This window comes from Orussus abietinus, unplaced genomic scaffold, assembly GCF_000612105.2.
Source record: "Orussus abietinus isolate OABI.00-Male unplaced genomic scaffold, Oabi_2.0 scaffold46, whole genome shotgun sequence".
Taxonomy (NCBI): domain Eukaryota; kingdom Metazoa; phylum Arthropoda; class Insecta; order Hymenoptera; family Orussidae; genus Orussus; species Orussus abietinus.
The window spans coordinates 214739-239775 of NW_019394349.1; the positions used below are offsets into that span (position 1 = coordinate 214739).

Sequence of the window (25037 nt, forward strand, 5' to 3'; positions counted from 1 at the left end):
AAGGGGTTAAGTCTTGTTCGACCGAGAGGAACCCGACTTCGCTCGGGATCGTCCGGGAGAGAAGCGATCCTAATTCCCAGGGTTAACCACCCGACCGCTTGGCCGCGGCGTAGCGTCTCCTCGAGGAGCACCCCTTGAGGAGCACCCGGAGTAACCCCCCGCAAAGGGGTGGCTCTTGCCTCGAAACGCGACGGCCTTGTCGTCTGCGGAGCCGGTAATTCGACGCCATGCCTTCCTAGTGGCCGAAGGGGGCGAAGGAGTTGCCCCTCGCTGAATTATGTATGGCTCGAATCACCCCCGGATGTCGGGGCGCGTCCCTCACCTTCGCGATAACTCCGGCCAGGGCGAGGGCGATCCATCTCCGGAACCTTATCGGCCCGGAGCGAATCGAGGGGTTATCGAGATATCGGGATCCGTTTCCTTTGAATCCCCGCGATAACTAGGGTACGATCCGTATTCCGGGACTTGACCCGGAGGCGCCCTGGAATTTTGACTCGTCGGCTTTCATTTAATTTTTTTAACGCGATTTAACGTAATCGTCGATTCGTCGAGAGGGAGTCGCACCCCAAGGAGGGAGTCGTTAATCGGGAATTCGATGCGCGATAATTTTTCCCTTCTCCCCCCGGGTTTATGGGAGCTTCTCCGGGGCGTGGGAAAGGCCTCGGTTATGTTTCTCCTCCCGGGGGCGCTCCGATATTTACGGGGGAAATTGCCGATAATGCGCTCCCTCGGCACCCGGGTAACTAGGCTAGGGAATCCGGGACCTTTCCGCTCTCGATCCGGGGAGAAAGTCGCGAATCGACGGCGATCGAGACCCCCCTGGGACGTGGGGAAAAAGTTTTTTAATTTCGAACATCGCGGTGGAATTATCCGGCTCAAGTTTCCAGGGTGGAGGAGCGGAACTCTCGCGGGTTCTCTTCCCGCGACGTATCCTAGGGAAACTTTCCACCCTGGGTCTGGAGTAATAGGGGCAAGGATATGCGAGGGGCCGCCGTTATTCCCCGTTTTGTCTCGAATTTCGCGAGCCGTCTGAGAATTAAGGAAGAATTTCCCTCGCGGTCGAAACGTCGCCTCGCCGCCCTGGTAATCCCTCGTCGCGATCGATGGGAAAACCGAGCACTCCCTGGGGAATCCGCCGAAGTCAAAGGCGGCACCGCGCTCTCGATGTGCACCTTGCTTCCCCGGTGCAACGTGCAATCGGAACGGGATGCCACCGAGGGTGCAATTAAGACGCTCGTCGAGGCAGGTCCCCGGGGATTCCCTCCTTGGTCCCGAGGCGAAAGGTCCCTCGAGATCATTAAAATGATTAAAACTCCCTGCGTTGGATTTGTTTCCTTTTTATCGCGGTATTTTAATATTACCCCCGGTTGGATCGGGTGTGCCCGGAGAGCGAAGCCGTTCGTTGCATTCCCCAGGATTCCAGGTGGAGGCGCGAGTCACTCGAGAGTCGACCATCGCATCGGCCGGATCGAGCCGAGCCGCGCTCCCTCCTCCGTCTCCTCTCGGCCGGAATCTGGGTCTTAGGGCAACGACACGTCTTCCTTTCCGGCCGTTTCATCCGAAAGAGGACGAGGCGGTCTCCGGTGGCCTCGGGATGCAGCCGGCTCGAATTACGCCGCGCGCGATATCCGATTCTCGGTAGGAAATCGACGAGCCGAGGGATTCCTCTCCGGCTATCCCGCGCTTTTCCGTCCCGCCCTGGAAGCGACGACGGGGAGGAGGGAAACTCGAGGCGGGAGATATCGCCCGGCGATACGTATCCCGGGACTCGCCGGAACGTCGATACCCCCCGCGGATCGACTCGGCCGGCGAAATTATTCAGCGCGACGCGCGGCGACCCCGCGATAGGGAAATTCTCGAGGAGGCGCCGTCCTGCAAATAATTAACACCGATCGATACTCGGAGGCTGATCGGGGAAAAGGACCCGTTCCGAAAATATCCTTTACCGTCCTCTCGTACGAATTTTCGAATAACCTCCTGCCACCTTCGAACACTTGAAAAAAAAATCGGCAAATTCGTCCCGGTCACCTAAATCCTCCCTTGCGTATATGTATCTCTTATTTTTTTATTTTTTATTGAATACTCGCGTACCTCAGGTACCTAGATAAATTTGAAATTACAGGAAAATATAGACGGGGTATTTTTAGGGAGCGGGATGAAATTGTCGATTTTCCTCGGGGTTTGGAAAACTGTTTCTCGCCTCTCGCGGGGACCAAAGCGGCGTCGAGGAAGAACAATTCGCCCTTATTTGCCCCGGGTTGCTTACCATACATACGAGGTCCGGAATCGCGGGATCGGGGAGCCGATTGTCCCGGGGCCTAGATTCCAGGACGCGGAATTCGCATCTCGGCGGGAATGGCATCGCGGCCAGTCCGGGATATATATATATATATATGTGTGTGTATATATATATATATCCCGCGATACGTCGATTCACCGGGGTGCATTCCTTCGGGAGAGCCTCGCGTTTTCCCCGGCATTTTCCCCCTTAATTGCGGGACGCGTCGGATGCTCCGCGCGGAGGGCCGACCGGAGGAAACGGCGAAAAAGCCATTTTTATTACGCCCGTAATATATTGGCGGATTTGTCGGCCGCTCCTAGTGGCACTCGCCGCCGTTATTATATTAATAACGCGCGCGCAATATCGGGGAGAAAATGAAGGCGCACGCGGGCCCGGTGCATTATCCCGGCCCCTGAGCGCGACGTCTGAATTTCGCGTTTGGAATATTAAATCAAATTCAAATTGAAATTAATCCCCGGTAGTAGACGAGCGCGCTGTTTAATCGCTCGAAGGCGCCGCCTAGGACGGGGCCGGATATAAATTATGGAAAAATCGAGGGGATGCAGCTTTGATGCGCCGCGGCAAAAAGAGCGCAACGAGGTTACCGTGCACCTCTCGGGGCCTTCTCTTTTTTTTTTCCCCCTCTCTGCTATACGTATTTATATTCCTTTTCCATTTTATCAAACGCCGGAAGATGACTGCATGCGGAATAAGCTGTGTCCAAGACATTCCGCGTCGATCCGCGAGCTTGGAAATGAGGGATAACCCGGGAAGGTCGCATTTTCTCGCGGAAGAATCCGAGTTTTTATTTTTTTTTATTTTTTTTTTTTCTTTCGCTTTTCTCTTCCTCCCCCAAAATCCGGACGATTCCGTCCGCGTGCGGAGGCAGAACGCGTCACGGTGCAGCACAGATGGCCGACCGCGCAATTCTCGAAGGGTGTCCCAGATCGATACGAGTTCTTTTCCCTGGACCCTGACGCGGCATCCCTCCTCGTCGGTCGGGATGACGATTCCTACAGAGTAGCGTTTCCGTTCCACCGGGTCGGAGAGGATCCCTCGGGAAGTCCGGAGAATTTTGTAGCCCACTTTTATCGGGACGGCCTTTGAGATCTCTAGACGGGATTTATCCAGAGGGAAGAGGGGGGTCTCCTTCGAGATGCTCCCGAAGGCTGGCCTCTCTTTGTCGTCGGCTCGGGCAGATCGGATCGGGAACTGGTTCGGAGCCATCCGGACTCTTAACTGGTCCATTAATCGCGAATCGGCTCGGTTATCCCGAAAGACGGGAGGATCGGGCTTATCGGCGAGCCCTCCGTGCATTCCTTCCTCCCGAGGGTTTTTCACGAGGAGGCCGTAAATCCGAGAGCCTTCCCTGGATCTCCGCGATACCTCCACGAGACGGGGAGATTTTCCTCCCGGAAAATATCCCCTGGACATCCCGCTGGATGATCCTCCCCCGCCCCTCCAGCTTCGGCGATCGAGAGGCGATACCCCCGCACCTGTCCGGTGCATCCTGTCGGAACATCCTGAGCTTAAGATGCGGAATCGAGGAGAAGCTCCTCGTCGAACGCCTTATCGCGCCTCCGGGAGGTGGAAAATCCCACCTCGCGGAATTTCCAATCATACCGGCAATTATGAATAATTGTAAGGGACGGCGCGTTCCCTCGTTTCCGCCTCTGGCTTAACGCAATTCCGGAAGCCTCGGGAAGCCTCGTCGGTACCTCGGAGCCCCCCTCTGGATGCGAAATACAAATTGTTTAAATTCCGGGCTAACCGAGTTTCTCGCCCGACCTGAGAAATCCATTTTCGTGAGATCTCTCCGAGTGGCTGGCCAATTAATCGCCCGAGGACCGGCCCGTTTTCTCGCCCCGTTTAATGCGCCTCCTCGGCGTCCCGAAGACGTATAAATTGGCCGAATTTTCGGCATAAGCCGAGGGGATCCTTCGGGACGCCTCTCGTCGGACCGACAACCCGTGGCGGAACGAGGTCGCGATAATGGAAAAATAATTGCCGGAGAAAATTCCCTCCGGCGTTACTTCTCGTTACGAGGACCTCCTCTCGAAGCCGTCCAATAAAGGACGCGCGGTCCCTCCACGTGGGCGCATCGATCCTCGCTCCGTCTCTCTCGCTTCCCCTGGCGCCCGCATCGCTTCCTCTCCCTCGCACTCATACGATCATCGACGAGGATAGTACGCTCGCGAATTTCCTCGTTCTCGGTCGACATCCGATTTTCCCGGCATCTGCGGAAATTTCCCCCGCTTCAAAGTGGGTTCTTTGGGTAACATAGTAGGAAACTATCCCCACTACAAAAGTAATTAACCAATATCGCGCCTCTCTGCCGGCACTCTTCAGACTTTTCGCCCACTCTGCGGCGGACCTTGGTCGTCCAGTCGCGTCGCTCGGCTCTGACCTTAATGGGATATAAAATTGCTTCCGATAAGGCGATGTCTCAACCGCTGATAAGGGGTCTCGCCTTGAGGCCCCTTCCCCGGGAAACCACCGAGCACGCGTATTAATGGGAATTTACGCTCGCACTCGGCGGCCGCGATTCGTGAATGGGACTCGGCCAGGAGGGAAGCAACATATGGTCGTAAGAACAAAGGGCGCGAATTGTAAAAGCCAGACGCGCGTGTTCCGCATTTGCGCTTCGTTATGTCCCCCCTTCCGTTATGCCTCGCACATAATACGCGAGTAATTACCGACCAGCCGGGGAGAAGAAGTCCGGTGGCCGCGGAAACGCGAGTTCTCGATATATTCGGGGCAACGACGGATTTATTCCCATTTATGCGCAATGTGGACGTTATTATACGCGACATGACCGCCGGCCAGGTGCAGGGGAACTATGCACCGCGACACGGTATCGACGATCCTTGAATGGATCCTCCGTGAATTTTCATGAGCGGTTCCAGCCATCGCCGAATCGAAATTCCGAAATTCGACCGAGCGAACAACCGCGGCGGGGCCGATCGTCGAAAATCATCGTTTCCTGATAGCCGCGAGATTTTACCTCTCCCTCGATTTTTACAATTTTTTTTTTTTTTTTTTTTTTGGAAGAGTACATTCACACTCGCCCCAGTTAACCGGCGGTAAATCGCATAGTCCTACCGATCGGAGACGGATTACCTGCGAGTCGCTGAAAGCTCGGAATAAGCCGGAATAATTGGATCGCGACAAGGCTTCCTCGTTTTCGGGCATCGCGAGCCTCTTTCGCGGTTCTGACGGGAAATCGAATTATAAACTAATTATGATAACCAGTGATAGCTCGGATAAATTCCGCGGACTCGGGCCAAGGTTTGTCGATGATTCTCCTAGGTACATGTCATTGGTAAGGGGGGGGCAAGACGTAAATATGTATCGGCTTGAATTACGCGCTTGGATATGCAAGGGATGAAGGGGATGAAGGGGATGCAGGAGACGCGGCGTCTTGGCCGCGAAGGTGGAGGGTCGCGCCGAAAAGCGCGAGGTCCGTCGATCGAGAGGGCGAGACGGGACACCAGACAAAATCTAGAGAGAATCCCGTGAACGGGCTGGCATCCTCTCGCTCGCCGCGGCCATGAGAATGGGAAACGGGGCGGAGGGGTTGGCAGCCCTTGTATTGATTCACGGCCCCCCGCGTTCCAACCCCCGGAAGTCGCGAGGGGGTGGCGTCGACCCCCGGCTTGCGAGCGCCCATTGGAGGCCGGCTTCCCTAGGAAAAATCACTATACCGTCCCCCTCGTCGGCAGATTCGAAAATTCGAGGATCCCACCTCGGCGGGAAATTCGAATCCTCGGGGGATGAAAATGCCCCGGGTTCCTCCGCTCTTTCCGCGTTTCCCACCGCAGAGGGGAAGAATCGTACGCGAGAGAGGGTATTAAAGCGGAGTCGGCGGGGACTCGGATTTTGGCGTTCCATGGGGGAATTACGGAATCCCCTAGACGTGCCCGACCCGCCCTAGATGTCCCCGCATCCGAGGGTCGCGCAGGGAAGAGCGGGAAATTCGAACTCGGATTAGAGGGATTTCCAATCGCGGACCGATGGGGGGCAAACACGCCGGTCGGAGGTACACCCTGTCCAGGAGAGGGGCCACGAGGTCCGGAATGTCCAGATTTCCCGTGGAATTTCTCACTTTTTTTACACTAGCGATTTTTCCTTCCCTCTCGATTTTCAAGAATATCCGGAACGATATTTCGGGAGGTATACCGGGAACTTTCGAATACCCCTTTTTCTAGCGTTTTCCTCCTTTTTCGTGGACCGCCTCGCAGCCTCCCGACGGTATCAAATCCAGGAAATTGGACGTCGGACTGCAATCGCGGTCGTTACATAAATTCCGGTCGGGTGTGCCGCGAGGTGTTCATTTTCGAAATGGAGGCTCGCTTATCGGAAGTGGACGCGGAATCGGAGAAAGTGTCGCGACCCACGCGGGGCGATCGCGTCCTCTCTCTCTCTCTTTCGATATTTCTCCCGCTATCCTTGCCGCATTCCCACGCTTCGCTCGCCTCTCTCCGGGTCGAACGTGTCGGATCCCAAAGGGGCAAAGCTTTGACATCGCTCCGTCCTGCATCTCGACGCGTTCCGAGCCGAGTCGGGAGGGAGCGAGACGCGAGATGGCGAATCCAAGGAGAGGGACGAGGAGGGAAGAGCCGCTTTCTCGATCGAAGGCTTATTAAGGCCAAGTGTCGGCTCGGCCGAGCGCCGTTTCAGGCCGTCCGGGGACTCGCTTCTCACGAAACACCCCCGGAGCCCTTCTTCCGAGGACTAAGGAGGACCCGGAACCTCCTCACCCCTGAATATATTAGCTTCCATTCAAAAGCAAAGCCGAGTCCGTCCGGAGGACTCGCGCCGAGTGACTGGGTCCTTTCAAGGGGCGCTCTCGAATTAATTCTCCTCGGCTTTCCCCTTTCTCCGTTGTTCGCGATTTTCCCCATTCCGCGGCCGGGTTTTTCCTCCTCTAGACGGTCCCTCGAGTGCGTCGAAAAAGGGCTCTTGGCCCATTATTTTAGTACCCGGCCGGAATGGCAATTATTTCCCGCCGATATTGGCTCGTTCTTCCCGAAACGTACCCTGGAACAATCGAAGAAAAAAATCTCTCCGTGAATTTATGGAACACCCCTCGGGATTCGTCGAGAGAGAGAGACGAGTCTCTTGGAGCCGCGAAATGTCGAGATTGTCGGGAGACAACCGGTACCGCCTTTTTTTTTCTTTCTTTTTTTTTTTTTTTCTTTATACAAGGTAATCTCGGGCCTCTTCCTCGGGGGCAAAGACGAGCTCGGGATCGGTCCGAAACTCGGTTCCCTTTCGAGAGGGGGTAGCCATTTCTTTAAGGCCATTTCGCCGGGAATCGAATTAATTCTTCTCGGCCCTCTCCTGGATTCTTTTCTTCCTCCGGCTCTTCGATTTTTTTCCCCCCTCGGCCTCCTCGGGGCAGACGGTGGATAAATGAGGGTGAAAAGTTCCTCTATAACCGAACCGCGTTGTGGCGATTCGACCTCTCTCCCTCTTACTTTTCCTACCTTTTATTTTTCCCTCCCCCGATTTCGCCGAGCTTTGAACCTGCTCCAAGACCTCGGCTATTATGCGCGGCTTGAATTTTTCTCCCGTTGCACCTCCATTGTGCGCCTTCCTCGGTGCCTGGAAAAGGGGAGATCGGTTTAAATTGGCTCGCGATCGGTCATCGATTCTAGGGCCGACCTTGTGTCTAGGGGGGCTCGTTGAAATTTACACGAACGGATAAGTCATTTGACACGTGTACGCGGCAAAATGACACGCGAACAAGAGGCACGTGGCCCTGATCGATTTCGGCCGGATGATTCTGGCTCATTGGGTCGGCGACCCTGAAGGGTGCCGCGACACGAGTGCATAATTTATTAAATAATTACGCCGCTTGTTAGGTACAGACTCGCCGTGCGTATAAAAAGAGCCTTCGATCAAAGTGCCCATCAATTACATGAACGAGCCACGGTAACGATTGGCGCCGAAGGCCTGGCTCGCGACCCGCGGGGAAACTTCGGTTTATAAATATAATCATAACGAGGGTGACGCACCGGGAAGGAAGTGTCGCCAAGGAGAGAGGTGTACGTAGCCCCAAAAAGAGAAGAACCCGTATTTGTCCGGGAAAAGAACGCGAAGGAAGAGAGAGAGAGAGCGCAGGCATGCGGGGAAGTGCATCAAGAGCTTTCTGCATTTTCCAGCAAGGCTCGGAGTGCAGGAGAACTTTGCACGAAGGACCCGCCTTGAGAATTATGCCGAGAAGAAGGACGCTAATTCTGCCCCAGCCCCCTCCTAGGGGGAGGAAGAGGACGGGCACGAGAATAGAAATGTATCCTGGCGGCTGAACCTTCCCCCGGGAAGCTCTCCATCTCGAGGCGGCATAAATCCGAAACGACCTAGGGACGAGAGGATAATTATTTGGATAATAAATTAATCTATAAATAAGCCGATAAGGAAAAAGCGGGACCCAGGGTCGTGGACCTACCCCTTTGCTTTTTTTTTTTTTTTTTTGGCGAATCGGAGCTCGACATCGTCCTCATTCCGTGCCGACGATAAAACCGCAAACCTCATTTGCGATTGCATTTGTCCCTCGATGCGATTTCCGGACCATGTAATCCGAACGGCCTCTCGCTTCCGTGTACCACCGACCTCATTCGGATGCGGAAATCGGTGCTCCTGGAGATTCGGGAAAGGGCTAGGGAATAACAATGAGTTACACGCCGAGACTTTCCAAAGGCTCCTAAAGTGATTGGTATCGACGCACGGGGGGAGGGGAGGAAGTAGACGGTAACGCGATTTACACGTCGAAAGGAAAAAAGACACGTTGGAAATCCTATGGCGAGGCGAAATGGGAATGCAGAACCCGGCGACACCGATACCGGGTAAATTGGATTTCGAGAATTATTAAATGTACAAATAACTCGGTGCGCGCCGGCTCTTCGGAAAGATAGAAAAAAAAATTAAATCAAGGAATAAGTAAAACCGGGAGAGGTGGAAACACAGCCGAAGATTATATCGAGATGAAATATAAATACGGAATTCAGCCGAGAAACGCGTGTTGACTGTGGAAATCGAATTTCAGAGACTGGGAGGGTAAATAGCGGCGCGAAAGACTTTTCGAAAAATACTACCTAGGGGAAGCAAGGACCGAACGTTATTTCCAAATGAAACGTAAACAGCGGATTCGGGGGAGATTGGGGAAATTAATTTCAACGATCGCTATCGACGAACGGCTGCGTGTCGAAAAAGAGCTCGACTCGACCTCGAAATTGAATATCGATACGCCGTTCTTCGGCGAGCGGTCGCGAAAATTGGATTTCAAAGTGCTGTCGAAGGAGCGGATAACGACGCCGCATCTTCGACGATCGCTTCCCCTCTCCCTGCCTTTGATTTACGCAATCGTTTAACCCGCGAGTCCCGATCTCTCGGAAGCCATCGGGAAATGCCCTCCAACCTCTTTCAGAAGTATCCCCTGCCTTCCCGGTGTCCTCTTCTTTCCTAGTAAATCTTCAGGAATTTTCCTCGAGTGTTCTGCCAGCTACTCCTCTTATTTTATTCTCTACTTCTTGTTTTATTTTATTTTATTTTATTTTATTTTATTCTCTACTTCTCCTGATGCGTCCCCATCGGGTGGACAAATCGCTCGATCCGCGGCAAATCCGGGGTCTTCTAGTCCCCTGGAACTCGAGTCTGGCATTTAATTGCAAACAACACTTGCAATTACCCTAGCGCCGTAAAACGTGTAGGCTTCCCTCGGACGTCGTTTCGCCATCCCAAGAATCCTCGTTGTCCCCATCCCAACGAAAACAGATGCGGAAGGCACGTCAAAAGCTCCTTTCTTCCCCATCCACGAGAGGGTGCGTTCTCGTCGACCCTCCTCCGGGTTGAATCCTCGGCAGTCCTCTTCATTACCGGAGTGCCTTGCTTACCGACCCATTGTCAAGGTGATCCTCTCCATCCCGTCGACGGCCCTTCGGGTCGTCCCTTCTTCGAGAGGGCGCGTCGTCGAATACCAATCCCCACCTCGGAGGCATCCGTGACCACCGGCTCGAATTTCCCTCCCCTGCAACGAGCGGGTTGGTCGTTAAATTAATCATCTCCCGGGAGACATCGGCGTTTCGTTCGGAGATTCAAACGGCGCCCTCTTTCTTTCCCTCTTTCCTCCGAGCTGATTCCTGCCCCTGACCTACCCTCTCTCTATTTGCCAAAGAGAAACACACATCCTTCCTCGGCTTTTGACGATCTCTTTGAGACTCTTCCCCGTACGCCCGGGGGCCGTCGTGCGCGGATCCAGGACTTCCCTGGGGATTCTTCGCTAATCCGATCACTCGCCACGATCCGCTGGGCATGAAACGAAATTCAAAGCGACACTTGGACCGGCCTCCGACTCGCTCTCCGGTGATTCGACCTGGTACATGGCTAACGAACCGGCTTGATTTTCTCCGCGGGAACACCCTTGGCCGAGGCCATGGTCCCCCTCGAGCCTTCCCCTCTGCTCCATTTTTTCGCGACGCCTCGAAAGCGTCCGGAAACGAACGTCCTTTATCGCCAGTCGAGGGCTCGGCATCTGACGGAATAAAAATAGCTGCTTTTAGAGATGACGGGGGGAAGCGGAGGGAAGGAGTTAACCTCCCTCGCCGAGGGAGGTGTCGCGAGGAATGGAGTCGATTCCTCACCGGGGCCGGCGATTGTACGTTTCCAATCCGAAGTAATCCCTTTCCTCGTCTCCACCGGTGATTGAAACGCTCCCGGAGAATCGGACGTGACCGCTTCCTGCCGCGTCCCCGAATTCCCCGGATCGCCATGACGGAATCCGCCGTCCGATTGGGAGCGGATCCAAAGGAGACGTCATTTCCTCCTGCCGCGTCTTCTTCTCGAGGCTCTCCGCTCCTCCTCGTTATTTCGGGAGGCTACCTGGCCACGGGAAATGAAATGAAAAAGTATTACGGAAACCCTTTTGGAGTAGATACCGTGTACCGGTATCTACCTTGGTCGCGTCTCCTTTCCACGTGTTCGTCGGCGAGTCGCGGACGCCGTCCCGTGTAGGAGGCCGCCATGACGGTTCAGAGTCCACCCGGACCAATCGAATCCGAGCCCGTTGACGTCTCGACGAATCGCCGTCCCGGCGGACCTTGGCCGCGACAGGCGCGGCCGCGGAGGTTTCCCTCGAAACCGAGAATCGATCGGGTCCTCGGGCTGGCGCCTACGCGTCGACTCTCGCGAGGACTCGGACCGTCGCCCTCGCCGACCTCTCTCGACCTTACCTACGTCCTCGACCGATAGTGGCAGCCCTCTTTTCGGGGATATCCCGGGTGGCGGGACCCGCCAGCGGGGGAACTTTCGAGAATCCTCGGGGGAGTTGGAATTTTTGACGGGCAGGTTCGCGGGCCGCCGCAATGGCGGCCGACTCCGCCGGTGGCGCCGCCCGGTGGCGCGACCCCGTACTACGCCGGTGCAGTCTCCACCTGGCCTAAAAGCGCGGAACACCTAGCGCCCCGGGACTCTCCCGAAACCTGCCGGCGATTCCGAGGCCTAAGCGATCCCCGACCCCGGACGCACCCACCAGGAGACGCGTAAGTCACCGGCGCGACCCCTCGAGGTCGAGGGCCTGTTGGCCACATCGATCGCGACCTCCGACCCCGCGAGACCTCCCGCCGCCCTGTTAGACCGAAATTTTCGCCCCGAGAATTTCTTTCCCACCGATATCCTAGGTAGGATTTGATACCAAGATTTGGTCCTAGGGGTTAGATCCTAGGATTCGGTCCCAACGTAACTCCTGTCGGGACGGGTTGGTCCTCTCCGTGAATTCACCTGCCGGCGAGACCGCGTCCCGGCAGTCTCCTGCTCTATTAAGTTAAGGCTAATAACGCGTTATTACCGCCTGTATACTAGGTGTATATCGCGCCTTAAACCGCGTCCAGGTAGCTCCTAGTTCCCGGGGACTTTTACGCCGGGAATTGCTCACCTTCTTCGCCTTAACGCGCTTTACGCCCGGATTATTAATCGCGAATATGGCCGGAATAACGACGCGGCTCCGGTCGCGTCGTTACTCCGGAGATTATCGCAACCCTTTCTCCGACCTGGGCTGCGGAAATTCACCGGGCCGAGCACGGCGCGCCGGTAAATTGCCGAGATATTGTCCGTTTAACCGAGTACATATCGCCGTCTCGTTTTCCTCCTGCCGTCTATTTTTTTTTTTATATCCCTTTCTTCTCTCTTATTTTCGCAAAACGCCCGCGCTGGGATGTTCCAAAAGGGGGGAACTGGCAGGGCCAGCCGGTACCCATCGGTGGCTCCGGGTAATAATTTCCATTTTCAAGGTATAATCGCGCGACGTGGAACGGCGATTATCCTCCCTGGAGATATCCTCGGGGGAGATCGATCCTCTTTCGGGTCGACGATCGGAGCCCGTCCTTCCAGGTAGTGCCGATTACGCGACCTGGATGGGGCTTTCCGATGTCGGGGATTTATCCTCGAGGTGGCGGAAACTCCCGGGGGGATCCTGGAATTTTTGGGGATTTTCTGGATATTTTTTTTTCCTCGCCGAGGAGGCTCGAAGGGAGGCCGGCCAAGTTCAGGGTCGAGCGGCGAGATCAAAGCCTTCCTCGGAGATCCCGAATGCCCGTGGCGTCCTCCTGCTTAAATATTCCAGCGGCGCCGTAAACGCCGGAAGCCGACGACGTCTCCTTCGCTTCCGTCTTCCCTTTCGGGCCCTTTCCTCCCCCGGGACCCCCGATATCGGGCCGATCGCGCTCTCTCTTCCGGTTTTGCGCGGACGACGGCGCGCAACCCCCGAGCGAGATCGATAATTAAACTTTCCGTGCTTTCGCCTCCCTCTCGCGCCCCGTCGGGGCGAGCCGAGCTTTTACTAGCCCCGCGCAAAAGGAGAAACCGCTTTAACGAGATTTTGCGGAAAAAAAAAAATAGAAGAAGCGGGAAAATGGGGCCCGTTTGGTTATCGCTGTCGCTTTGATCTCCTCCGTCGTCGGTCTCGTGATTCCGGCTCCCGCTCGATCTCGCCTCTGGGAAACCGATTCCAGACCTTCCGGGTTATTTCGACCTTCTCCTGGGGCGAGCCGAAATCAGAGAAGGATCGCTCTCTGCTCGGATTGAAAATTCATCTCGTAGAGATGGTGGAGGGAAACTCGATCGCGGGCAACCCGGTATCCGTGCACCGGCTCGAGAGATTCAGCATCGGCTTCGATAATCGATGGGATAAACCCGATATCCGATGATCCAGTCGAAGACTCGCGATCCGAGTTCACGCTCCCTCGGACCGAGCTCGAGAAATTTATGGGCTCTTTCTTTGACGAGCGAGCGTGCCACGCGGTACACGCCAAGTTCACCGAGGGTCAAGTGGCGACCGAGGAGGAACGACATGAAATATCGCCGGCAGGGTTACGATAATTTGCGAGCCCTTTTCTTTTCCATCGGGCACCTCCCACGGTAGGGAGGGAATTTTTTCCGAATTTTCTCCGGTCTTCTGAAATTTTTTCCGAATTTCTCCTCGACTTATTCCGCTCTTTTCCTGAGTTTCAGAAGGAGCAGGCCAGCAAGGAGAGATCGACGGGCAGCACGACGTACAACTCCTTCCCCGACGACCTCTACCTGGACGACCAGGACGGATTGGAGGGCTCGGGTCGAGGAGGCGGCGAGGTCAGGGACGACCTCGAGGCTTCCGGCAGCGGTCTCGGTCCCGACGACGAGGACGGCGACGATGGCCGAGGTAACGAAGGTCTATCCTCCGAGTGGGCGAGAGAATTCCTCTTCCGGGGAGTAGAACGATACCTCTCGATCTGTATTCACCTGGGGGAATTCTACTAGTGCAAGCTCCGAGGGGGAATATTTTTTGACGGACGCGATGACGGAAAAACGCGACGTCGATCGACCGGTCCTCGCGATTGACACGTTGATCCGGCTCTTTTTCCAGATTTCACCAATCCGAACAGGATAGAGCCGGCGCCCGATAAACCAGTAGAGCCGAAGACCACCTACGTCGAGGAGACGAACACCAAGGTGAAACAGGTACGGGGGGAAAGTCGCTTTTCGACGTGGACTTCGTTCAGGAGTTCAGAAATCGCTCCGGAACGAAATCGAGGGACGAGTAACGACCGCTTCCCTTTACAGCCCAGCGTCGTCGAGACGGTAAACAGGCCCGACAACGAGGTCGACCTGGTCGAGCCCTCGGGTGGCGACGACCACGAAGAGGACGCGGAGGACACCCACGAGGTCTACATCATGAATCCGAAGCACGAGGATCGCGCGAGCTCCTTCTTCGCGCAGCCAGGAGTTCTCGCCGGTAAACTGCGGATAACTCCACCTCGAGCCTCTTCCTCGTCGCCATCGACACCTGCCTGCCGAACCCTCTTCCCGGCACCGTCGAATTTAATTCACGAATTTCCATCCACGATTCCCTTCGTGCCGCCCTTATTGTACTCCCTCTTCCAATCAAGCTGGATTCTAGTTAAAATTGGACGGACGAAGGGAACCGAGCCGTGATTCAAAACCCATCGATTCCAATTAAAAGCGAACAAATGCACCTCTGTTGGAATATGGGTTATGGGTCATGGGTCGCGGTTGGTCGTAACCGAAGAAGAACTTCGGGACGCGGAAATGGCTCGTTTAGAAGTCACGTGTCGGTTCTCTTCTTTTTTATTTCGGATCTTAGAAGAAGAGATCTAGCGAAAACCAACTACGGTCAGTTTATCGTTCGTTTCGATTGCAGCCGTGATCGGAGGCGCGGTGGTGGGCCTGCTGTGCGCCATCCTGGTGGTGATGTTCATCGTCTACAGGATGCGCAAGAAGGACGAGGGCTCGTACGCCCTGGACGAGCCGAGAAGATCGCCGGCGGCGCAGGCGTACCCCAAGCCCGGGGCACCGCACCACAACCGGGAGTTCTACGCTTGAGGGCCAGGGCCCCTGGAAATCGTCAGGTCGGGCCCCGCCGACCTCGGGACGAGGAGACACTGATCGCGCGAGGACCTGGCGAGCGACCGTCGCACCTGGAATCAGACGCTCCCGGGACCCGGGGCTGAGCCGGGGGTCGAGCGATGATCCCCGACCGGCGACACGAGGTCGCCCTCGATCGACTCCTCCGACCCGAGAAGCGCCTCGAGGGACCTCGTCGGCTTCTCCAGGGCGCGTCCCGAGGCCGGTGGAGGCAACCTACGGCCGATTCCAGATGCGCTCGCCCAACTCGTGTAGCCTGTAGGAATGCTCGCGGAAGGTGGACGTAAGGTGGACCAGACGGAACGGCGGGACGATCCGAGGACGAGCGTCGCTCGTTTCCGCTCGACTCGACTCGCCGACGACTTCCTCCCGCGAGTCGCGTCTTCGACCTCGTCGGCGACCGCTGCAACGATCGTCGTCCCCGTGCCGATGGGTGCCCAATCGATTTACGGAACCCCGGTCCGTCTCCCAATCCCGGAATGCACTTGTCCTAGAACTCGAGGGGACTCCGTCGAGGGTCCCGATGTCTCTCTCCTTCTCCCGACCGTCTTTCGGCTCACTCGAAATCCCTCTCGGTTGCAAGCGAAAGGGACCTCGATTTTGTCGGCCGGCGCCTTGTACGGCCACCGAGTCTCGTTTCTCCTGGCGCGTCCGTTTATGGAAGCGTTGCCGACATCCGAGATCTCTCTCGCGACCAACAAGAGGTGCAATGTCGACTCCCTTCGGCGAATCAAATAGTCACGTCCGTATAAAGCGCGTTTAACGCGTCGCATAAAGGCGAGCCTGTTCGGGAGTAAGCGTACTCGCGAATGAGTCATTAGGCAAGGTCGGTGGAATTATCCTCTGGGGGCACCTATGGCACGGGACGGTGGTTTCTATGCAGACGACTCGTAGGAAGGAGGCGAAGTCGCTCGCGAGTTGATCGGAGATTAACGCCGGTTGATCGGGGGTTAACGCGAGTCGATCGGAGATTAACGCGAGACGCGGAAACGATTGCCGTTGCGCCTCGTGGCCTCGGCGGGCGATCCTGCTCCCCGAGGAGAGGAGAAAACTTTTACTAATTAATTAATTTAACTTGTGTAGCTAGAGAGAGAGAGAGATAGATAGAGCGCGTGTGTGTGGGAGAGTGCGTGAGAAAGGAAGAGAGAAAGAGTGGGAGAGAACGAGCGAGAGGTGGAAGGCATTAATCTAGGCGAACGAGATGCGATTGCTCGCGTTTCCCGGCTTGTTTCTACTTTTCCAAGGCGCGAGGAGAGATGCGTTTCTCGACAACTCGCCGGAGGAGGAAACGATAACGCGATGTCGACCGGTCGCGGAGACGTCCTTTGGGATTTGAAGGGAAGCTCAACCCTTACGGCCTTGAATCTTCCTTTATTCCGATGGTGGGGAAAGAAAAAAGGAAAAATGTAGAACTTGTTCGCGGGTATAGGCGATGTTATCGTTTACTCGGGCGAATGCAAGATGTGTAAGAAGTTTCTAATGTAACGATGTCGCGAGATACCGAATCGCCAACTTGTATTTGCCTTTTATGTACGAGGATGTCAGGGTCGAGGGGTTGGGGGGTCCTGCGTGGGATTTTTTGGAGAATTATTACCGATGGGCGAGACCGTAGAATTTCATGCAGGGACGCGTCTCACGGAGGAATGATCTCGAAGAGAAGGATAGTTTTATTCTTACCGCGTCCGACAGGGCATATCACGAGGAGACGCGTTTTAGCTAAACGTCGGACCACCTCCGACTGCACCGCATTTGCCATATTATCGTTTAAAATGGAGGAAAACGAGACAGCGTCGCTCCGAGGATTTCTTCTCGATATTTATTAAGAGGGCCCGAGTGCCGGCCCGACGCGGGGGGCCGTGGTTATTTATTCATTGTTTTACCCCTCTCTTTCATTTCACCTTGGACCTCCCGATTCTCCTAGACGAACCTTCGATCCGCCATCTTGAGAGAGTCACGGTCAAACCTTCCCCTGTTTGCGAGAAACCCTCCTTTTTGCCCGTGAACGACCGACGGCATCGGGAAGTGTTTCGAACAAAAGTTGTTCCGCGTATTGTTCCGGACAACTTTTGTCAGGCAGGTTTTCTTGTGTCGCGGGACCCGTTCGAATTAATCGACTTCGCAAGGGGTGTTTACTGAATTCCGACTCGATGCGGCAATGCCGTATTTACAACCCGTCGTTTGTCCGTCCTCCTGTCTTCTGTACCGCATCCGCGTTCTTCGATTTTCCTCCGTTGCTTCATTTCTCGACACCGTCCTATCCGGTACCGATGCAATCGGCCAAATATCAAGCATTGGTTTTGCAAGGTCGTATTTTCCTTGTAGATCAATTTTCGAGCGGCTGTTATCCATTCGGAGGCTCCGCTAACGCGTATTAACGCCGAGGTTAGGAAATCGAGAGATTAATATCATGTCGATACTGCCATTTATTACGTAAGAGAATTGAGATTTGGTACGAGTCCCTCGCGATTCCGCCGTATTCCATTTTAGGTCTCACGTTCGACCAACGATTTAATATACCCGTTGCTTTACTATCGATGATTTTAAATCTTTCAAGTTGAATCTACTCGCAGCCTTTACCGATCTCCGGTCTATTCTTTCTGTTCCTTTTTTTTTCTTCTTTTACACCAGTTACTTGCGACGTCTCGCATTTGATAACCACATTGTATTAGATTTCTCCTCGAAAGTGAATTGTGCTTTCCGGAACGCAGCCGGAAGTGCTAGTCGAGATCTTTATACGAGTAAAACCATGACCTTGGCGCCATTGAGTCGCGAATGATGATTCCGCGCGAATGCGCTTGAGAGGTACCGATAAAAAGCCGATCAATGTATTCCTCTTTGCGAAAACAAAATTGCGCAATACCGAGATAGCGCGTCCAACGTAAAAGATAAAAACCGCCGTTCATTCCAGACACGAGTTCTCTTGAAACGCGTAACACGATAAAATAGTACTCCGTTCGATGCACCGAATTCTTCCGATCAGCTGATCGACCAAAAACATACGTCAAATCGAACTTAGTCCAGCGGACGTTTCTCCGCATTTTCAAGGGAAAAGTGACTTCTCCTTTATGTCGATCCACCGACAGATGCACATTGACCAGAAACCATTTAACATCGGCTAGGTCGACTTTTTTTATTCCAAGTAGCACCCTCGTCGATCGGATAAAAATCGACGAGCCGTGTAGTAAACGTAAAAAACTAACGTTAAGAGATATCGCTTACGGTAATTAGATTAACTAACGGTATAATCGTTTAAGAGTCGCTTACTTTGTCCCCTTCTTCATCGATAATTTATTTAATCGCTCATCGGTGGTTCCCGCCTCGAAACCTCCTTATCTTCCCCTTCTTCTCTGTCACCTTCCCCCGTTATCGTCAGTGTTTACGTTGCTGCTGTACATTTTTTTTTTCTCCCCTCTTTTCCGATTTCCACTTCTTCGGGGGTTCCATGTCGAAATGCCCCTCCTGAGCCCGCGAGGAAAATCTCACACTCCTTTCCTTGCTCTCGAGCAAGGTAAACGGAACCTGGAACTGGATTGTAATCTTTATCATTCTAATGATATATAGACAGAACTCGACAGACATAAGTAATTAATTGTCCACGTGGGATCAGGGTCAACGCGAGATGGTCGGTCCTTCTCTGGATAAATATTTAACAGGAGCGAGGTACGTTAAATTAAACCCCGACATTGATGGCGATCCTCTCGATTCAACAATTGTTATCGTCGCTCCGTATTTCCTGAAATTAACGAGAACTGCCGTTCGTCGCGTGTTGAATCGAAGAGGAGACATTTACTCGTCCCACGTGGCTCATTAATACTCCAAGAACTCTGTCTACATTCTAAGCGAAATAATAATTGTAATGAAATCATATTTTATAAGAGGTTGTATTCCATAACACTATAGCGACTAAAAGATGTCAAACTAGAGAATCATAGGCCAGGTGGACGAATGAATAATAATTTTAAACTGATAATATTTAATGATAACGGTAATTAACAATGTTACTTTTTTAAGTGTAAGTATCGTTTCCCTAGCGCATACATATATGTGTATATGATATATATACATTTATATATATGTACTTATTCCCACGTCAGTGCGGTAAAGTGTCATTTTTATGACTCCGAACTTGTCACTGGTTGTTGCTTTACTGCCTTTAAAACATTTCGGGCAAGGTCTATCGATCGAGCATACGACAGGGATTATCGGTTTTATTGCGTGGTCCAATTATCTAGGATACTGCTGATTTCTTTTAAGTAAATTATTGATTGCCCGATGATGCGCTGGTATAGAAAATATTAAACATTCGGTGTGTTAGGATCTCAGACATTTTATTACAAAACGTGTTGAACGTTATCACCGCCTAAAGGTATACCTTATCTTCATTGGTTAGCGGACCTTGCTTCGAAGGCTAGAACACTCACGTTCCGTTAACTACATGCCGGTACAAGGAATCGCGTTATTTATAGGATGCTTCGGTGTTCGCCTGATAAGACGACTTTCCGAAGTTGAGAACTTTTGTGGACAAAAAGAAGAAAAAAAAGAGAGAGAGAAAAATACGAAGGAAGAATATAGGATTCTCGCGTTATCGCTCTCGCAGGCGCGTACGATAATAACACATTATTATTAATTAACAGGAATTAATAATAATTGCACTATACTAGTATGATAACAAATAATATTGTATGTCGTCGCTCCTATTCTGTAAATAAACACTGTACTATGTAAGGTACTTGAGGAGTCGTCCTTCGTACATATGATCTCGAAAATTTTTTACAAAAGCTACTGGCGGTCCTACGATTTTTTCGTCTCCTTTGAGTATTATTGCTAAAAGATACTTCGATTTTCTCGCCGTAAACGTCAGGGAATATCAGCGCTATTAAAAGTGTAAAATCATCTAAACGGAACTACTTGGACCATCGTGTTTCCATCCATTAACCTCTCTTATTTCTTACTAAAATTCGTATAAAATATACTATTTGTAATAACCATTTATCACCCATGCGATCACCATACAGCATTATTTTAATTAAATTATTCGGTCTTTGCCGTTTTCTGGCCAGACTTAATGGAAACACTTTGAGCTGAAATAAACTCCCGATAAAGCTACTAATATCATCTCTTCTGCTCGCCATAGTTAGGCAAACAGATTTGCACATCTTATTGGTTAAACTCGGAAGATTAATTGGCATAACAAGTCCATGATAATCTATCGCTAGCTTACATAATATTTCATCGCGATACTTGACCCTTTAATTCCTTCGCGTACTTAGTACGGCTGTTTTTTATATCACTTTGAATACATAGAAAATATTGTGATTCCCATACCAGACGATATTCATTACACGTTGATGCGCCAGGCACGTAACATTTTCCTTACAAGACCCGTACATAATACTTGATCAGCAACGAGTAATATTTGTAAACACCGGTCTTGTCGTAACTATAAATTGCTTTTGATAAATGGCTTCAAGTAATCGTGAAACGATTTATTGACGCTTTCTTGATTCAAAGGACTTTTCATGGCCGCTTCGAAAAGTCGCTGGTAAACATTACCGTCGTAAGCTCCCAAAGTGGAATTTAAAATCTCATCGCGTATGTCGAAACCGTCGACAAGACCGACGGCATTCGGTCGAATGGCTGCAAGTAACTCTTCGAGGCGTTTTCGGAGGGCCGGTACGTCTTTAACATCCAAAGTGGAAAACTACAATGGAATTACATCTATTAATACATCAACAGATAATAAAAACTCGCGTCGTAAAACATGAAAATCAACTTACCATTAGAAAGTCTCCGACCCTCTGCAACACCCAGTGCACGGCGTATAGTTCGCACAATTGCATAAGTACTGTATGCAATTCATGAGAAACTGACATTAAATTCCTAACGGACTCGACGAATCTCATGACCAAAAAAGACCGACAGTGAGACTCCGCGGCTTGAGCCAACTCTATGCTAGTCTGATTCCAAGCGTCTTCTGCAGGTACACCTGCACGGATCCTTCTGTCCATGTTCTCTGTAGCGGATTGAATTTTCCTACGACAATGTACGCGAAAACATTTAACTACTTGCATAAGATATGACGTAGCAATTAACGACGCGATGGAACATTAAATAACGAAAGTGTTTTTTACCCGGCAGCGACAGCTTCATGAGCGGAGACAATGCAGGTCAAAGTATTCTTCCAAGGTCTGTATTTTATCTTTTTAAAGTGACGCGTTAAGTACTCCACCGTCGGGGGCAAAGGTCGTCCGCTGGCAGCTTGTTTCCAAGCTTTCACCAAGTACCGAGCGGTTTGCAACAGTAACACAGTATTTTCTCCCTCGTAGGTACAAGCCGCGGTGACGAAGCCGTAAGTTGCTGGTAAATTGCTAGAGTCCATGTAACCGTGCCCACCACAAGCAAGGCGAACTTGCTCTATGCCTGTTGCTGCATCCGAGGTAGCCACCGATTTCAAACAACAAGCCAAGGCGTGTAACTAAAATATTCACGATATTAATCTCCTTTTCCAGTGTCTAATTACGTGGGGGAAAATGTGAAGTTAGTACCTCGGGAAGTCTCTCCAATTCTCCTTTATCGAGTTCGGCGGTAACGTTGTTGTACATCTCCCAAATCCAATCAGCAGACATAACGAAGGCATAGCACGCCGCCAAGTTGGGAAACAATTTGTACTGCTGTGTCACGTAGTCAATAATCTGCGTTTCTGGCTCGCTACGAAGAGAGTTATAATTTCATAAAATTGCATTACACGGAACTCTATGCCGCCGTCTATTCGCTTACTCGGATCTAATTTGACCTTGTCGTCTGACGGCGCTGTATCTGACAGCAATGGTCACAGCCTTTGATAAGTATCTCGATATATCCCGAATTAGGACAACGCGAACGAACATCATCGTGCCGTAGGTTAACTTATCGTTAGAAGCTTTAACGTAGGTGCCATCTTCCAAAACCTGTGAGTTCTTCATCAGCATGTTCTCCCGAGGTATCCTTACGTTTTCGAATCCGAGAAACCCATTGTTGGTCCCGTTCATCCCCAACTTTATACCAATTTCACCGATTTTGATCCCTAACAGAATATTATCCAGTTAACAAGATACTTCCATTATAATTAGCGTCACTTTCTTCCTTAGAATTACCTGGCATCGGCTCGTGTGTCTCTTCATTTCGAAGTTGTACGATAAAAGGATGCACCCCTTTGCACAGGCCATTGATGTACAGCTGTGCAACGACAACGGCGTAATTGGCAGTATGACCCACTGTAAATGATAAAAGGTATTAGTCAGAAATGATTTGTAATGAAACGGGATAAATTTAAAATGACGTACACCCTCCAGGCCACCACTTGTAAGACGTTAACGTCGGGCTGTCCAAGATAAATTCCTTCGTGGTAGAATCGTAGGTTGCAGTCGTTTCCAGTCCTCTAACAAATGTCCCGTGACCTAATTCAGTCTACAAAAGTGAAATGAAATTTATTAATTTCTAAATATAAGCTCTTCCCAGTGATTGTTATCACTCGGAGCTTACCTGAGCATATGTACCAATAATATCACACGTCCATGCTCTACCCATCCAGTATCCTTGCTGTTCATACGTGCCTTGCCCCATTATAGCTGGGATAAACATGACAAAATGTAAAGTTAAAGGATTCCCTTCCGTCATGATCGCGGTTCCCATCATGCCTCCTAATATTTGTCTGAAGAATTAATAAGAAACGTGATTAACGTGCGGAGTAAATTTGTTTAAAGCTACGCAGGGAATATTTAATAAAGCTTACGAGAATACGTCGATATCCGCTTTTCCCTCGCTCTCCAGTTCCTGCAATTTCCGAAGAACGTGGCATCCTTTTCGTAGAGCGTGTTCATAGACGTCCTTATGACTCCTGTATTTTGTAGGGATGTCGTCCCGAAACTCTGGATCGCTTATAAAATATTCCTCTGCAAATGTAAAATAGAAATCACTCAGAACTGTCGCGGGAATATATTAACATAAATATTCAATTTTTTTCCTGTACGACAAATATAATGAAGTTCAATCGCACGATGGACTTTTCCTTCCTCCTTCACAATTCGTGACTTGTTATTAGTATTAACACGAATGAATAAATATGTATGAGGCATTTTAAACAGTCTCAGTTTACGTGTGACAGTTGAATATTATGCATTCACAGGCAATTTTTAATCGGCGGATAATTTTTTCGCGAACGGTTTTATCCTTGAATGCTCCAACGATTTCTTTTCGTTAATTAGGACTTATGTCAATCTTGCTGTTACAAAGTCGAGTAACCTTATGGAAGGAATAGTAATAGAGGTCGAGATAAACCGGTCTTAACCAAGGATCAGGAAGATAATTGTGACATTGAAATCTGCTGAAAAACTCTTCTCACTCCGCTTTAATTTTATTCGTTCACGCAATTATAACGAGTGCAATATTAACGCAAGCATACAATAAGTTAGGCTCTCAATGAATTAGAGGAACTCGCGCAACATCATTCAATGATTCACCTCGGATCAACGTCCAGTGGATAATTGGGTATCAAAGTAAATTCTGCAGTTGACGTCAAAGTGAATGTATGTAGTGTTGCGGAATGTCGAATACGCATCTAAAGTAGCATTGCTTGATAACCCAAATACGATGCTTATCTGCGATATCGATAATGATATCCACTATTGCCGATTAATGAGACAAAGTTCGGCGTTTAAAAAAAATATATTTTCGAAAAATGATATCCCTCTCCCCGTTTGACTAAGAATGGAAGAATAGTCACATGCTGAGAACTTCCAAAACATCCGTCAATGGAACTGTCAAGTGAATTTTAACAGGTGGGCGGTAATCGGTCAAGTGAAATCGGTCTGGGTGATATTTAAAAAATATCTGGAAATAATGCCAAGTGTCAATATCTAAGAACAGCTGTCCTAGTAGATTCACAATTCCTGATCCCTTCCTTAATCGTCCGCTGGAAATGCGACACATGTGTACCTAGGCATGCTTTGAATGTCATGTATACACATGTAGTGTACCATGTACACATATGTATATCAAATGAAATAATAGATCGTGTACCTCTCTCTCGACGTAACGCCGTTCTTTCCGGACCTCCGTCCAGAAAGTGTGTGAGTTCAAGAGGGTTGAACGTACATTTCTTCCGTTCGCATAACAAATCTCCGTTGACCGTCGTCATGTCGAAGTGCGACTGAGTGCGACTGAGCGCGGCTGGGAATTCGCGGCCGCGAGAGTCGCCCAAGCCGGACTAGGTTTCTCTTGACTCTATGACCAACCTAACCTGGGATGGGCCGCGAGAGCAACGCGTTGACTCTTTCATCCTCCGAGCCACCTAACCGATGCTCAACTCCCTCGTTTTAGATCGTTTTCGTCAACGCTGGCAGACGCTATCAGACTACTGACAGTGGAAACCGAATATCCTTATTTCACTCCGTTTCCACTTTCTCCCCTTTCCATTACGAGAGCACGTCAGGTGCGCCGACTAACCTAAAGCATATATACTCTCCTCATAGTGTACAGTTCCTACGGGTACTCCGATGTGATTATATTAAATAGTAATATTACTCTATTACTAAGATATTAAATAGAAATACATACTCGCTGTAATGTTAAAATTCTTTCAATATCAGATGGCTGCAATAATGGTTATGCTTTTGTGCAAATTATTTTCATAATCGGTACTATGTTGATCCGAATCGCTTAGGTGGCTTTTCTTCTAGGAAAGAATTTATATTTATGCTTGTATGAATCTGAGGGTTAAATTGACGAAGTATTTTGCGATATTCCTTACATTTGCGTGGGTTAATAAAATGGAGTAACTTCGATGGTAACTGTGCAGGGTGCG

The 25037-nt window shown here is 51.0% G+C and overlaps 2 protein-coding genes across 2 annotated transcripts in view; one reads left to right on the plus strand and one right to left on the minus strand.

The window, feature by feature from the left end:
* Positions 1-19925, plus strand: part of LOC105702020 (syndecan) — a 40454-nt gene extending 20529 nt beyond the window's left edge. The window contains exons 2-5 of the mRNA XM_012429220.2: positions 13787-13973; positions 14178-14272; positions 14375-14546; positions 14973-19925. Coding sequence (XP_012284643.1) covers positions 13787-13973; positions 14178-14272; positions 14375-14546; positions 14973-15154 — 636 coding nt within the window. The 3' untranslated portion in view covers positions 15155-19925. The remainder of the gene's footprint in view (positions 1-13786; positions 13974-14177; positions 14273-14374; positions 14547-14972) is intronic.
* On the minus strand, positions 19506-24371 carry LOC105702019 (probable peroxisomal acyl-coenzyme A oxidase 1). The gene is made up of 10 exons (XM_012429218.2): positions 24254-24371; positions 22968-23127; positions 22718-22886; positions 22519-22642; positions 22330-22449; positions 21974-22259; positions 21742-21904; positions 21328-21671; positions 20974-21229; positions 19506-20897 (listed from the first exon to the last, which is right to left on the minus strand). Exons 1-10 carry the CDS (start codon positions 24369-24371, stop codon positions 20637-20639), a joined length of 2001 nt encoding a protein of 666 aa, XP_012284641.1. The 3' UTR covers positions 19506-20636.
* Between the last annotated feature and the right edge of the window lie 666 nt (positions 24372-25037).

Coding starts and splice junctions, on each gene's coding strand:
- LOC105702019 (XM_012429218.2), bottom strand. CDS start 24,371: ATGACGACGGTCAACGGAGATTTGTTATGCGAACGGAAGAAATGTACG. Junction 22,643..22,717: donor TTATTGGTACATATGCTCAG/GTAAGCTCCGAG, acceptor TCACTTTTGTAG/ACTGAATTAGGTCACGGGAC. Junction 22,450..22,518: donor CAAGTGGTGGCCTGGAGGGT/GTACGTCATTTT, acceptor TATCATTTACAG/TGGGTCATACTGCCAATTAC.